General features: G+C 39.1%; 2 protein-coding genes across 2 annotated transcripts; both read right to left on the bottom strand.

Moving 5' to 3' along the window:
* Positions 1-2,470: 2,470 nt before the first annotated feature.
* LOC111947730 (transmembrane protease serine 9-like) lies at positions 2,471-6,726 on the bottom strand. The gene is made up of 4 exons (XM_023957299.1): positions 6,559-6,726; positions 6,043-6,296; positions 4,442-4,542; positions 2,471-3,459 (listed from the first exon to the last, which is right to left on the bottom strand). Exons 1-4 carry the CDS (start codon positions 6,648-6,650, stop codon positions 3,013-3,015), a joined length of 894 nt encoding a protein of 297 aa, XP_023813067.1. The 5' UTR covers positions 6,651-6,726; the 3' UTR covers positions 2,471-3,012.
* Positions 6,727-7,113: 387 nt separating this feature from the next.
* On the bottom strand, positions 7,114-13,390 carry LOC101157699 (mast cell tryptase-like). Its single transcript, XM_023957928.1, has 7 exons — positions 13,019-13,390; positions 10,005-10,025; positions 9,389-9,548; positions 8,287-8,549; positions 7,907-8,046; positions 7,575-7,830; positions 7,114-7,244 (listed from the first exon to the last, which is right to left on the bottom strand). The coding sequence occupies exons 1-7, from the start codon at positions 13,068-13,070 to the stop codon at positions 7,114-7,116; spliced, it is 1,023 nt and encodes a 340-aa protein (XP_023813696.1). The 5' UTR covers positions 13,071-13,390.
* Positions 13,391-14,536: the final 1,146 nt, after the last annotated feature.

Raw genomic sequence — 14,536 nt, 5'->3', positions numbered from 1 at the left:
AGAGGCTGAGATGGAGGTAGCAGAGATGAAGATGTTGAGGTTCTCCTTAGGAGTGACCAGGTTAGACAGGATAAGGAACGAGTACATCAGAGGGACGGCTCATGTTGCCTGTGTTAGCGACAAAGTCAGAGAAGCCAGACTGAGATGGTTTGGACATGTTCAGAGGAGGGATAGTGGATATATTGGTAGAAGGATGTTGGAGATGGAGCTGCCTGGCAGGAGGGCAAGAGGACGGCCAAAGAGGAGATATATGGATGTCTTAACAGAGGACATGAAGTTGGCTAATGTTAGGGTAGATGATGTTCATGATAGAGTGAGGTGGAAAAGGATGATTCGCTGTGGCGACCCCTGATGGGAAAAGCCGAAAGAGAAAGAAGACTATAATAGCCTAGTATGCTGTATACAAGTTTAGCAAAATAAAATGTACATTCATATTGACAGCAAATTATACGAACATCATGCAGCATGTTGATAACAGCCTTGCAGCATCATGAATGTCAACACGTGTATGATTAATGAAGCCCCTGCAGCATTAAAAGAAAAAAATTATAGTACCTACCTGTGAAATGATATACCTTCCTCCTTCATGGACTCAGTTCTCTGATTTTGGCAGTTGAAACCCAAACAATGAACTGGTATTATGCAAAAAATGTGTTGACATGCATTCACTGCAGCAGTGACTGGACCTCACCAAGATGGCGGTGCTCTCCTCCCATGAGGAACCACGTGATGTCTCCTCTAGTGATACAACTCATTGCTTTTACCTACCTGCCTCTTCCTTCCGGGTTGCAGAATCTGGGTCCGCCTTGATCAGATCATGACAGCTTGAAAAGAATTCACCATTTCAGGTTTCCATAAATTCCTCTGCTGCTCAGATTTGAATAAATTATAAAAACACACAGTCATCATGAGGCTTTTATTGTGATTAATTGTAGTATTTTTTTACATTTTTCTTGCAAACTCATTGAAAAGTCATCTGACAGGTTTGTCTGCTCTTCTTTCATCGCATGCCTTTATGAGGAGTAGAAACGTTGCTGATGGTGGAACAAAGGACAGCTCATAAATGTGAGTGTGTCATCTGATGTGTTAAATGACAGGAACATTTTCCATCCAGCTGGCTTTACTGCTTCTTTTATTTATTTCTACATCATATTAATTTGTGCTTGCCATATTAGAAAAGAAAACTTGAAACACAAATTCATACAAAATACTGTGAAAACAATTTTTGTTTTTATGGCAACAGGTTTCTTTTTATGTCAAACAAAATTTGATAAGATTTTTTTAAAGAATGTTGACCTTTCATACACGAGACCCAAACATGTTCAAACCTCATGTGAGAACAGTTAAAGTTCCACTCTGATCATCGTCTGATCGATTGTAAAAGTGTTCCCAGTGGTCTTTCAATCACAGGACATAGTTTCTGCAGAGCGGCAGGAGTTTGTAATTTACCCTGAGCTGTGCACGAGACTGTTGATGCATAGTAAGCCTGCCCCCACTTCCCATCATCCTTTTGTTTACACTCTATCCCTGTTGCTTACAGCCCCTCACACCTCCAACCTGACGTCAGCGGTGCAACAATAGTGGGGAGCGATATCGGAGCTATCCATCCGTACGGTTCTGATCCAGATTCCAGCTCAGACGAGGAAAACAAAGATGTAGATGGATCTATTTGTCTGCAAGAGGATGCATCAGAACGGGGTGGAGCAGGGAGATGGTGGCCCCGCCCAGCGTATTTTTTACGTCATAATCACGATCTTTCAAAAGCTGCTTTTTATGTCTGCTTCTGATTCACAGCAATTAAAATAAATACTTGGAAATGCAATTTTAATCTTAATTTTCTACAAATATGTTCTCAATCATCAGAAAGTGCCACAAGAACATGTTAAAAACACAAAAAAATGCAATTTTTATCTAAGTGGGTTTTTAAATTAAACACAAACACTAGTTTAAATAATTGCCAAGTGAAATACAATTTATTTTATGATTCTTCAGAGACTGAATTTACTAAAAATCATACATTTTCACCCGATGTGGTGTTCTTTATTTGTATGTCATCTTAAGCCACGTCATATTCTTTTTATCTGTCTGGTGAGCATGAAGGACCCAAAATGCAGAGATGGGAGGCACACGGTTCCAGGGAAAGGGGTTTATTCTTACACAAAAGTGCTGCATGTCATATTATTTTTTATCTACTGTATCTGTCCCTGCAGTAAAAAATACAAACAAATCCACCTGATGTCCTGATACACAAGACTAGATCATGTGTCTGAGTAAACAAAGACTGATGGACCTCTAATAAAATACGACTAAACCTTAAAAAGTCAATCAAAGCATTTGAAAGGTCTTTCTACTTCTTAAGAATAAAAAGACACCCCAGACAGTTTTCATTAATTTATTTTTCCCCCCAACCTTGAATACAACTGTAATTTGATTTCATTGCGATTTATGTTTCTCTACATAACAAACACATAGAAACAAGTTGATTCTTTGTCCTTTAATAAAACCTAAATTTACAAACAAACCTAGAAAAAAGCCCAACATGTAGAAAATATGAACGGAACTAAAAATAATTACCAGAAATCGATTGAAACCGCAGCATTTGAAGTTTATTTTCTTTTTACACCAAAGAGAAAAATATATTTTCTAAATCAACATCCAGAGGAGGATGGATGGATTTTCATTTGAGACCAGAACACCTGATCTAACATTTAGATCATCTTCATTTATAAAGCTTTTTTGAAATCAAATAATTGAAAGAATCAAAGAAAACGCCACACCCCTCCCACAATAACTTGAACTACAGAAAAAATATGAAAAAAAGGATTATGAAGAACATGTTATAAAGATGTATCAGAGCAAGAATGGTTATTTTGATAAATGGAATAACCGAGTCATTTCTATAAGATTTGGCCCCTTGAAGTCTGTGTGTACTTCCTATTTGGAACGCCATGAGGGAGGAGTCAAACGCTAGCTTGTTTAGGAGAGATTTTTGGATTTTACATCATTAGAAGTTTAACTTTCGTGTGAGGAGAAAAGGGAACACAAGGTCCGGAAAATGAGACGAAGGTAGAAGAAAACCTTATGATGAATGTTCCAGCCATTCATTGTAGTCGTGTGGGGAGAAGGGGGGCTGGTAAAAGGTCTGGTAGGTCCGGTAGTTGGTCTAGTATAAGGTCTGGTAGGTCCGGTAGTAGGTCTAGTATAAGGTCTGGTAGGTCCGGTAGTAGGTCTGGTCGTCGGTGTGGTAATTGTAATGTTGGTGGTTGAGGCAGGAGACAGGAATGTTCCCACCGTCTTAACCAGGAAGTCCTGGAATCGGCTGATTTTTTCAAACTGCATCACTGCCGTAGATGATAACACAGCTCGTTTTTTCCTGCTTGAAATGTTCGTAGATGATAACACAGCTGCCTGATACCAAGAACCGTCCTGCTTACACAGGAGGGGGCCTCCAGAGTCACCCTGATGAAAAATCCATTAAAAGGGCAAATTAATCAATTCATTCACTTATATAGGCTGACTGAGAACATGAAGCAGTTTGTGTTGAGATGTCATAAAGATGAGGTCTACGACCCACCAGTGCTGCTGTATTGATCCTTATTTGAAATCATAATGTATTGGTAAACTATCACGGTTCACATTTACTTTTATCTGCTTCTAATAATTTAATCTCACCATAAGTTATACAACCAGCTACGAAAATAGTTAGTAGAAAATGTAATTCTCTAACAAAAGATTCAAAATGTTCTGAATTTTCAGAGTGGTTTGTAGCAAGTAGTAACATAATCAAAGTTTTCTTCACCTGCAAATAAAATCAATAAAAATGTGAAACTAGAAGTACAGTACAAAGAATCATGGATTTTTTCAATTTATCATAGTTTACTATCAGTTTCTTCAGAGCAGAGTAACCCCACTTCCCCTTCTCCTTTACTGAGAGCTCTATGTTTATTCTCTTTCCCACTATCTTACAGCCCCTCACACCCCCAAGCTAACATTAGCGGTGTAACGAAATTGGCGAGCACTATTAGAGCCATCCAGCCGTACAGTTTAGATCCAGATTCCAGCTCAGACAAAAGACAAAGAAGTTAATGGATTCCATTTGTCTGCAGGTGGATGCATCAGAATGGAGCTGAGCACGGACCTCTTGGACAAATATCTCTTTAGTGCATTTACTTAATGAAATTATTTTTTTTATTGAAAGTGTACATTTTCAGCGCACTTTAATAAAAAATGTGTTTTATTGCACAGATCCAGCAGATTTGTAGGTCTGGTTCTCATCCAGATTCCACTTTGACCTACATCCTAGAAAAACTACCTAGAAGTAAAGGTAATGGGATCCTCAGGGTTTAAGTACCTCAGTTACACAGCATTTCATTCAGATCTGAAGAAAATTGTTAGGAATCACAAAAGAATGATGCATGCAATTCTTCAACTAATGATTTACCTGTTCAAGGGTAAAGCGTCCGGTACAAATGCTGCCATTTGCAGCTGTTGAAGTCGGACATTCTAGAACTGAGGTTTGGAACTCCTGCAGAACTTCTTCTTCTGAAAGTTTGGTAGAAATGTGATCAAATGAAGCATGTCTGCGTGCTCTTCAGACATCATGCATTTTCTTAAATATGGAGTGATATTTCTGTCACCATGTCGCTCACAAAACTTTCTATGTCGCGTGTGAAAATATTAAATATTTGCTTTTCAATCATTTTTTATTTTGCTGTCAATTTTTTTTGCTTTTCAACTTTCTTTTTTTTCTTTCAAAAGCATTTTTTTTTGCTTTCAAAAACGTTTTTTGCGTTTGCAAAACATGTTTTTGCGTGCGTTGCGTCAAATCTCGCTTTTGTCCATTCTTTGATTTTGCTGACCACTTTGAGCGCGACTTAGCGTGACATGACTGCCAGTGGCATCGCCAAAAAGAAATCTGCATGCCTTCTGTCTCATCTAACTTTTTTTCTATCTTTGCTGAGTTAAGTTTCGGTTTGACGTGACCAAGCTGCCATCAAACAGCTGCTGATTGGTCCAGATTCTAACCAATAAAATTGCCATATGAATGGTGTCTGCTCCCCAGGCTCAGAGGCTGAACCAGCTCTTTTAACCCTCATTTTTGTCTTTTTGGATGAAGACGTTTTAATTTTTTTTAATAATTCATAGTTTCTTTTTTTTTTTTTTAGGCATTGGTTCATTTTTATTAAGTCAGATTTGTGAATTTATGGCTGAGGATCTCCTGAAACTGTAAAGTTTATCAGCTGACATTAAATCAACAGGTCTGTGTGATCTGTGAATCCTGCAGAGCAAATTATTAGTGAAAAGTGTGATTTTCTTTTAGATCTGTTTGTTAAAATTAAACAATAAAAGATTTACAGCACATATTATTTATTTTATGCTGCACACGAGTTTGGGATCAGATCAACAGCAATAATAAGCAAAAGAATGATGGTTCACCACAGTAGACTCAATGTATATAACAGAAGAAATATTAGTCATAAAAATGCTATTTTCTCTTAATATTTCAACAATTATTGATTAAAATAAAACAATAGTTCAGATACAAATGTTTAAAAGTTTAACTTCTTCCGGCTGGACGGAGTCGGAGCTCGGACGTTTTATTTCTGCTGCAGACGTTTTAAACACGTTGGACACTACACAGACATGAATAAATACAAAACTTGGTTTGATTTTAGCTGCTTTGCTGCTCCTTCTGGGTTTTAGTCTGAGAGAAACGGGTCAGAATGGTTGAAAATGGCAGAACCCCGTACGAACAGAACTGACACGAAGTCCATGTCTGCCTCAGAGTACCGTCAATATGACACAGAGACTGAAACTTAGGTTAGCAAATTCAAAGATAGAACAAAAGCAAGATTTGACAGAACGCACGCAAAAATATTTTTTTCAAACGCAAAAAAGTTTTTGAAAGCAAAAAAAAGAAATTGAAAGCAAAAAAAAATATATCAAAGCAGAATAAAAAATTGTTGAAAAGCAAAAATTTAATATTTTCTCTTGCAACTTAAAATATCACTCCATACTACTTATACTGTAAGGTAGACTCACTTCCTCCACGTCCAGAACTCCAGCCTGCAGCCCAGCATGTTGTTCCCACAGGAAATGTTCTTCCTTTGTCCAGACAGATGGGCTGGATGTAATTATTCAGGGGGGGCGGGGTGGAGAGTTGCAGCACAGCAACATTGGACCCTGTCTGGTTGCTCAGTGTGATATTTGTCACATTCAGCGACACCTCAAAGGGGTTTGATCCATTCTGCTTCAGACGACCCAACACAACCGTCCACTTGGACGCCACAGGAGGACTGTGGAAAACACTTTAGTTTAATCATGACAGAAAATATCGACAAAAATGCAACACTTCTAGTTTTTGCCTATAGATGTTTGTTTACTAGACTCTAATTTCAAATCCCATCCACAATATTACTCAAATAATATATCCAAATGTTAAACATGAACAAACTTCATGTTTTGAAATGACATATTTTAGGACCTGGGGATAAAAATACATTCTTTCATCCACCTGTAGTTGAAGCTGAAACACATTCACCTTTGGATGTTACCCACCTTGAGAAGCATTTAGCATCACTGAGCACAGAGTCCAGAGAAACTAGAGTCCCTCCACAGACATGCTGTCCATTCTTCTGTAGACTCGCCATCCACGGCCACTGACCTTCAGATACCACTGAACTTCCATTTAAGACACGAGAGTTCAGGGGGGCTCGTCCACAAACCACAGCTGCAGAAAAGACACATAAACATTAAAGACCTACTAAGGATTTATTAATAATTCAATTCAATTTTATTTGTATACCCTAAATTCACAACAACAGTCGTCTCAATGGGCTTCGTAGTAATTATAAAGGTAAACATACAATCAAAAAGGATCATAAATGCATAGAATTCACTAGGATGATACTAAACTTTAACTAAAAAGACTAAAGTGAACTGGACATCTCTGCCTTTAGACCCTCCTTCTGCGTAAGGAAACACTCCTAAACAAAAAGAATCCGGAGAAAACGAAGAAACCTCAGGGGTGTCCACATGAAAGAGGGATCCTCCCCCAGGACGGACAGGCGATTTACCAGAACTCATAAAGAATCAACTTATTTAACTCTACAACTACATATTTAAAGTCCAGCAAATGATCTTTATCCAGATAAAGTTGGGGGAGGCTGGGGGCATGAGACGAGCTGGAGACAGGGTCCACAGCCAGGTGTGGTGGTCGAGGCAAGCCAGAGACGAGGTACATGCTAAGGTACAGGAGCACGGATGAGCCAACTGGAATCTGGAAGTGGATCGTGCTTTGAGTGTGCTTTAGACACTCCTGGGGAGGGACAGTGCATGAATCGCACTGAACCAAACAGATGAATGGAGAACTAAATGATAAATAAATGATCAAGAATAGAGGAGAGAGAGAGAGTAGAAGTAGACGAGAATAGAGAACAGAACCCCTGTTGCCACCAGTACACACATTTTTTTTTGTGTTCAGTAAAATAGTTTTAGTATTTATTTTTATCAAAATATTTTTAGTAGACATCAAAAGTGCAAAATGTTTTAAACTCTTAATGACAAATAATTACCATCTGGTAAAGTAGTAGTAATTGGTGGCTCTACTGGACACGACACACTGAGGTCACTGTCAGTTCCATTGGAGGTGAAGGCGATAAAGCCCGGCTGATTGCTGATGATTTGGGTGTTGATCCAGGTCTGGTACTGGGACACTCTGGTGTAGACTCCTGGGAAATTAGGTAGAGCACAACCTCTTCCAAAACTCACAACTCCTGCTTGGATCCATCGGTTGTTCTGCTTAATCACCAGCGGACCTCCAGAGTCTCCCTTCAAGAGGAAAACATTTTAATTCAAGGAAGAATTCAGAGAAATATCTGGAAAACAGGAAATAAAGGGGAATCACCTGACAAGAGTCTTTGCCTCCTTCCAGTAACCCGGCACACACCATGTTGTCAGTGATGGAGCTATAGCTGCACTTACACCGTCTGTTTCCCACAATTGGTACTTGTACTTCCTGAAGGGTTTGTGGGGCAGGAAGGGAGACTAAGAGAAGAAAAAGATTGATCAACTGACAACATCTGTAGTCCATGAAAGAACAGCTTCTGATTAATTGTAAAATCTCCAAAACAGCTGCAGTCACAGATCACTGTAGATGCATCTGAATTATCCCTATCAAGTTTAAAGAATGTTGTCATTATTATTTAGATTACAGGTCTATAGAATTGCACATACAGTTTCTAAAGCCTGAACTCAGCTGACTTTTTCTTTCAATGACTAACTGACCTCCACTTCCAATGTTGCCCCAGCCGGTGACCCAGGTGTTGACGCCGCTGTAGAAGGTGCTGTTGGTGGCAGACAGACAGACTGGAGAAATGTAGTTGGTGAAGTTTACTGGTGAGGAGAGCTGCAGGAGGGCGATGTCGTTATCATTTGAGTTGTAGTTCGGATGAATGATTAGTCTTGTTATTGTTCGAGACACATTGTTGGGGTTAGATCCCTGCAGACTTTGAAGACCCAGAACTACAGTCACACCAGATGCACTGCCACTGAGAAAGAAAACAGAAACGTTTTGTGAGGTTTGATTGGAGACATTGTTCTCAACTGGTTCTTTCATTAAATTACAAACAAAATCAATAGGATTCATAAGCTGGTTAGCTCTAATGTAATGTGTGTTTGTTAAGGCCGTGTCGCACAGCCACTACGTTCATTTTGCAATTTCCACAGAAGAAAATTGGTCATACGTTAGTATTTGTGGAAAAAGTCAGAAAAGTGACATTTTCACAGATGTATCACGTTTGAACCACTGAAGAAGTACGAATAAACCACGCAGAGAACACGTGGACCAACATGAAGCGTGCATGATTACTGTGCTGTTTATTTGAAATGTATTTGTGCATCAATTATGAAATTTTGAATGTGTTATGTGCACTGTACACGTGATATAAAAGTTAAACATCGACGGTTCATGTGTGAAAGGTCCATTAGGCATACTTTGAATGGTCTTGGAAAGCCACAAATGTGCACATGCATCTTACAAAAATCACACACAATTGCAGCAGGTTTTCTAATATTTGCATATGAACTTCATAAAAAGTAAACTGCATTATTCTCAACCAACAAAAACTTTTAAAGAGCTCAAATCGAATTCACATAAAGACCCGTTGGCAGATATCTGTGCACATTGATGAATGATGAACGCAAGAAACACCTTAAGTATTTCACACATGTATCACGAAAAACTGAAATTTAATAGGTGGAAAATGTTCGTAGTGTCTGTGTGACACGGCCTTTGTTCAGCTTTTCTGTTCATGACTAAAACAAGAGGAGACCTCAGTAATCAGCTCCAAAGCTGTCATGACTGATCTGTTCTACTATTGTTGATTACCTTGGAAAGCAGTGAGCAGCCGTCAGCACCCACTGGTTGTTGATGAGGGATCCTCCACAGAAGTGTGAAGATGTCTGCAGACTGACCTGCCAAGGCCAGAACCCTGCAGGAGCATCTTGTCCTCCAACAATCCTGTTGTTCAGATTTGCTCGACCACAAACTGCAAAGAAAAGTACTGGTTTGGTTGTTGTAGACTCAGAAACTGCTGGATTTCATAAATCTCTCACAAATTAGGAAGCTTTTTTCCTCCTGAGGGGAAGTTTTTGTATTTAATTTGCTTTTCAAACACTTGAAAGTTACTCTCAAAAGAATAAATATGTCATTTCATATCTTTATATTTTTGTTTCTTTATCAAATGTTTACATGCTTCCTTTAAAATGCAGAATGCTCAAGGAAAAATGAAAAGAATGAGCTATTTGTGAAAAGTTGTATCTAAAAAAAAAACTACAGTAACAAGAAATTTGAAGAGACTACCTTTTAAAGTATTTAAAAATTTGAATTATGTCATATTTGAGATTTTTTTTTACTGTTTCTTGTTCCTCTCTGTATATCTGTGTCTGATGAATAGTTTGATAATGGAAACAGACTAAGTTAGCTTTTCTGCTCAGAAACTTACCAGAAAGCTGCGACACCGACTCTGAAAATGGAAGCAAAAGAAAAACAGGTTAAACTGGAAACTTTATGTTTCTGGTAAAGAGGAAGCTGTTTGCTGAGAGAACTGATCCCTTTTGGATCCAATACTTTGCTTTCAAGTTCAGACAGATGATGGATTCTGCTCAGGTTTCTTCTCTATAGTAAAACATTTTAAAATGTTATGGAAGCTGAAATGTACACATCTAAAAAAACAAAAACTCTTAGATTATATACAGTTTTTAAATGTTCAAAATTAAGACACATTATTTTATCAAATGTCAGTTTTTCTCAATAAAACATTTTTTCTCCTACAGTTAAGATGTGGTGGTTAATTTCAATGTATTTATCAGTAAATTCTGATTTGTATATATTCTTTAATGAAATCGATGTAAACATCCATTAGAACAGAATAAATAATTATCATGATAAAAATTAGAACTCAGGAAAAGACAGACATGAAACTCTGATCAGCTTTTTAATAAAAATCAGAAAGTCCTTTTTTTGTACTAATAAACACAAACATCATCTCAGGAGAAAACGTTAAATTTGTCATGAGATGTCAGGAGGAATAAAAGCATTTGGAAACAACAGTTGGTTTCACAAAACCCTCTAATCTAATAACTGCTGTTATGTCAGGAATGTACGTCCTAATATGTTGAATTGTGAATAAAATATTTTACAGTTTATTCGGCTCACATTGCTTTGAGTTTTTTAGTTCTGTTCTGTTTTTTGTTTGCTTTCCTGTCAGCTTCATCTGATTTAATTTGATAGACTTAGAACTGGTTCTGACCAGAGGAATCCATCTGACTGTGCAATAAAAACAAAGCATTGATGGAGCTGACCATGGTGCTGACGTGATTTCTGTTCAGTGCTCTGAATGTGAAGTGAAGAAATTCAATGAAGTGCGGGTTTATGTGTTGTGGTTTATTCGTACTTCTGTGGTTTTAATGTGGTTCATTCATGATACATCCGTGAGAATTTCACATAAAGACCACAACTTTTCTCACTTTTTCAAAAATATTCACGTATAAACAGTTTTCATACGAACAATATGTGCAAACTGTACATAGGGGCAGTGTGTAACGGTCAAGACGGGCTTCTGGACAGGGGCCGCAGTTGGGGAGATCCACGAGAAGGACCTGACGCGTCCCTGAGTGGCATCTAGGCCTGTCACACCCACCCGCATTTCCCCGCCTTTCGCGTGGTGCCAGAAGGCGGTCAGTGCGCTCCGCTTACTGTACGTGATTCCTCTTCGTCATCTGCCGTATTTTACTTCGCATTTTATTAGCTTTCTTGTGCGATATTGCCACTTACCGGATTTGCGAGTGTACCCTAAGATAATTCAATTAAGGTTCGCCATGAACATGTCTTCAACTAAGGAAAACAAGTTATTTTGATTTCAGAATATAAATACTCTTGAACACGCCTTATTATTTATGGCTGCATAAACAAAAAGGACAGACTGAACCAAACTGTGATGTGTTGACTAGAACCAGGTGGCTTTTATCTCATTTAAATATATTTCATATTTTGCACTAGAATGCAATTTGCTTCTTTTTTCGTGTGACACGGCCTTTACTATTTTGCTCGTTTGAAAGTGAAATACTGGTAGAACTAATTTGTAAGAGGCGTCTTAAGAGTGCAAAGTTGCGCGCGCTACATTGCTTTTTTGTGGATGCACAGAGTGACTGATGGCGGAATTAGTCTACCGACACAGGCAGCATAAATAAAGATCAGTGCGCGTCAGAAAGAGTGTAAAAAACGAGATACTTCTGGTCAATTTAATTTGAAAATGTTTTAATATCTTTTACGCACAAGAGTTGCGCATCTTTCTTGGACGCTCACGCCACCGTTGGGCACGCTCTGCATCGAGCTGATTCTCTGCACGTTAGAGCAGCTCGCATGGAGATCCGTTACCACCACCTTTGCTCCGTTTTTGATCTTCAATGAAGGGCGTGTTTGCCCACTTCAGCGCAGAAACAGGCTGATCAGCTGCAGAGTGCGCTGCGGTGCCCTGAGCGTCACAGAAGCGGCGCATCTCTTGTGCGTAAAATAATAATAATGGATTGGATTTATCTGCGCTTTTGAAGACACCCAAAGCGCTTACATTGTGTCCATTATTCATACACTCCTCATTCATACTTGGTGATGGTAAGCTACGGTTGTAGCCACAGCTGCCCTGGGGCAGACTGACAGAGGCGTGGCTGCCAGTTCGTGCCTACGGCCCCTCTGACCATCATAAGGATCATTCATGCGCATTCACACACCAGTGGAGCCACACTGAAGGCAAGGAGGGTGAAGTGTCTTGCCCAAGGACACAATGACATTTTGGCTGGTGGGAGCGGGGAATCGAACTGCCAACCCTTCGATCATTGGACGACCCGCTCAACCACCTGAGCCACTGTCGCCCTTTAAAAATATATAAAAATATCTTCAAAGGCTGATTACATTGTCCATACCGGTCTTTACACACCTTCCGCAGCGCACTCATCCTTTTTTAATGCTGCCTGCGTCAGTAGACTAATTCCAACATCAGTCTGTGCTGATCTGCTGCAAAACACCAATTCAGCGCGCGCGCAACTTTGCGCTCTTAATGTGAGCGGACTTCTGAAATTGGGGCCTGAGAGTGAAGTCATTTCTCTAATATTCATGGGTTTCAGATGTTGGTGAAGATTTTAATTCATCCAGGTGACGCTGTCTTGAAGTTGATTCATCTGGACTAAAAATCTTCTTTTTAAGGTTTGAAGTTAAGATGAATCAACATCCAGATAAAAGTGTCAGTATTATTATTTATAAGAAAATATGTTTCTATGTGACACCTTCTATTCTTTCAGTGCATATTTCTCTATTTCTGAATGAAGCCGTAGTCCATAGTTCCATCATCTACCAGACATTTTCTTTCTTTATATAAGCGATTGAGTTTTAGTTTTAGATTTGTCAACATCACTGGATATTCCTATTTTAGGTAATAAAGTGAGCTCTGACTGAGGTTCTTACCTTTTATGAAGAGAGTCTGCAGAGCCACCACAAAGATCAGCTTCAGTGCCATGTCTGCAGTCTTTTGTTGCAAAATCTGGTCTTTGTGAGAACTTTATATACACTGAATGTTTCCCCATATTTTAGACACACCCAGAAAGCATCTTTAACACCTGTTACCTATCAGACTTGTCCTCCTTACATCAACCAAGAAATGAGTCACCTCTGACATATTTTAAACAGAACTCCAGTTAAACACTCTTCTTGTATTTTCACACTGTTGTCTTTTTCTAAGCTTTTATTAAAAATGTTTATTGCTACTTTTTAAGCATTTTTATTGTCAAATTGTGACAAACTGAATCATTTAATTTGTCTATTATCTTGTGGTTTGTTACCAGTTTAACTAAAGCGACATTTCTTCTCATCTCATATCATATTTATGAAGAACTGTTTGTGTTGTGGGACCCCCCCCCCCCACGCACACACACAAAAGTTATATTAGATCAGAAACTGTCATGATGGACACATTAGAATCGCTTTTGTGAATAACAGGAAGGAAACAATGAAAACATGAGTTTAGAGCACAACAGATGTTAAGTTTATGATTAAAGCTGGGCTTCCTGTTTGCTCTCAAGCTGTGATTAGCTTTTTAAAACTACTAACCTGGATCATGTGATTGCTTGTTATGATAGACTGATGACACCTGATCCAGGAAATGTCTTATGGGGAGTGGACCTGTGGGTTTAACAGGTTTTTGAGTTGTCCGGGTTCATAGGTGGGTCGTGTAGAGGAGGAAGCACGGATAGCCACCTTAAGAAATGTAATGAAAATGGAACGTACCCCTTTGTGTGTGGTATAGACAGAAAAGTATTGGTAAGACTGATGGAAGTTGACATACAGACGATGCTGTTGTCCCGTCTCTTTATGCTACACTCTAGTCATTAATTGGTAAGGAGTGAGTACTCTTTACTGACCGTGCAGAAATGCTGCACGTACGGGGTGTGCACTTAATATATAAAGTTCCTGTAGGACACCCATTGGATGTCTACACAGGCTACACTGTGATTGTTGAATTTCCTCGTTTCTAGCAGTCAGGCTGCAGCAAAGAACGTGCACTTATCACATGAACAGCACTAAAGGGGCTCTTTGGACAGGATTTAGGCACAGCATGCAGGATCGTGGGGGGGGGGGGGGGGGGGTATAACAATGAAAAATATGCACAACATGCCTGCATTTCACCTACTTCGCCCTTACTTACCCTCACGTGTAGTGTAATTACTACAACCTGTCACCAGCAGCACACCCATAAATAAATGTGCAGCATCAATTTTGGTTGTCTAGAAATGTTCTATGTGCCCCATACAGGTTTGCCACATTTTCCCCCACAGGCAGCCCCATATCCACCCCTTAGGGCAGTTGTGACTAAGCCATAGGACAAAGAGCAGACAGCTGGACACCAGACAGAGGGATAGATCTGAAGAACCAACCTTGAAGCAAAGAAGACAATTAGTGCTAATAATTTGTAAGAGCAAAGGGGAA

Source organism: Oryzias latipes, chromosome 8 (genome assembly GCF_002234675.1).
Source record: "Oryzias latipes chromosome 8, ASM223467v1".
Lineage (NCBI taxonomy): Eukaryota > Metazoa > Chordata > Actinopteri > Beloniformes > Adrianichthyidae > Oryzias > Oryzias latipes.
Note: the sequence above shows the minus strand (reverse complement) of the source record. Positions and strands in the feature narration are given on the sequence as shown.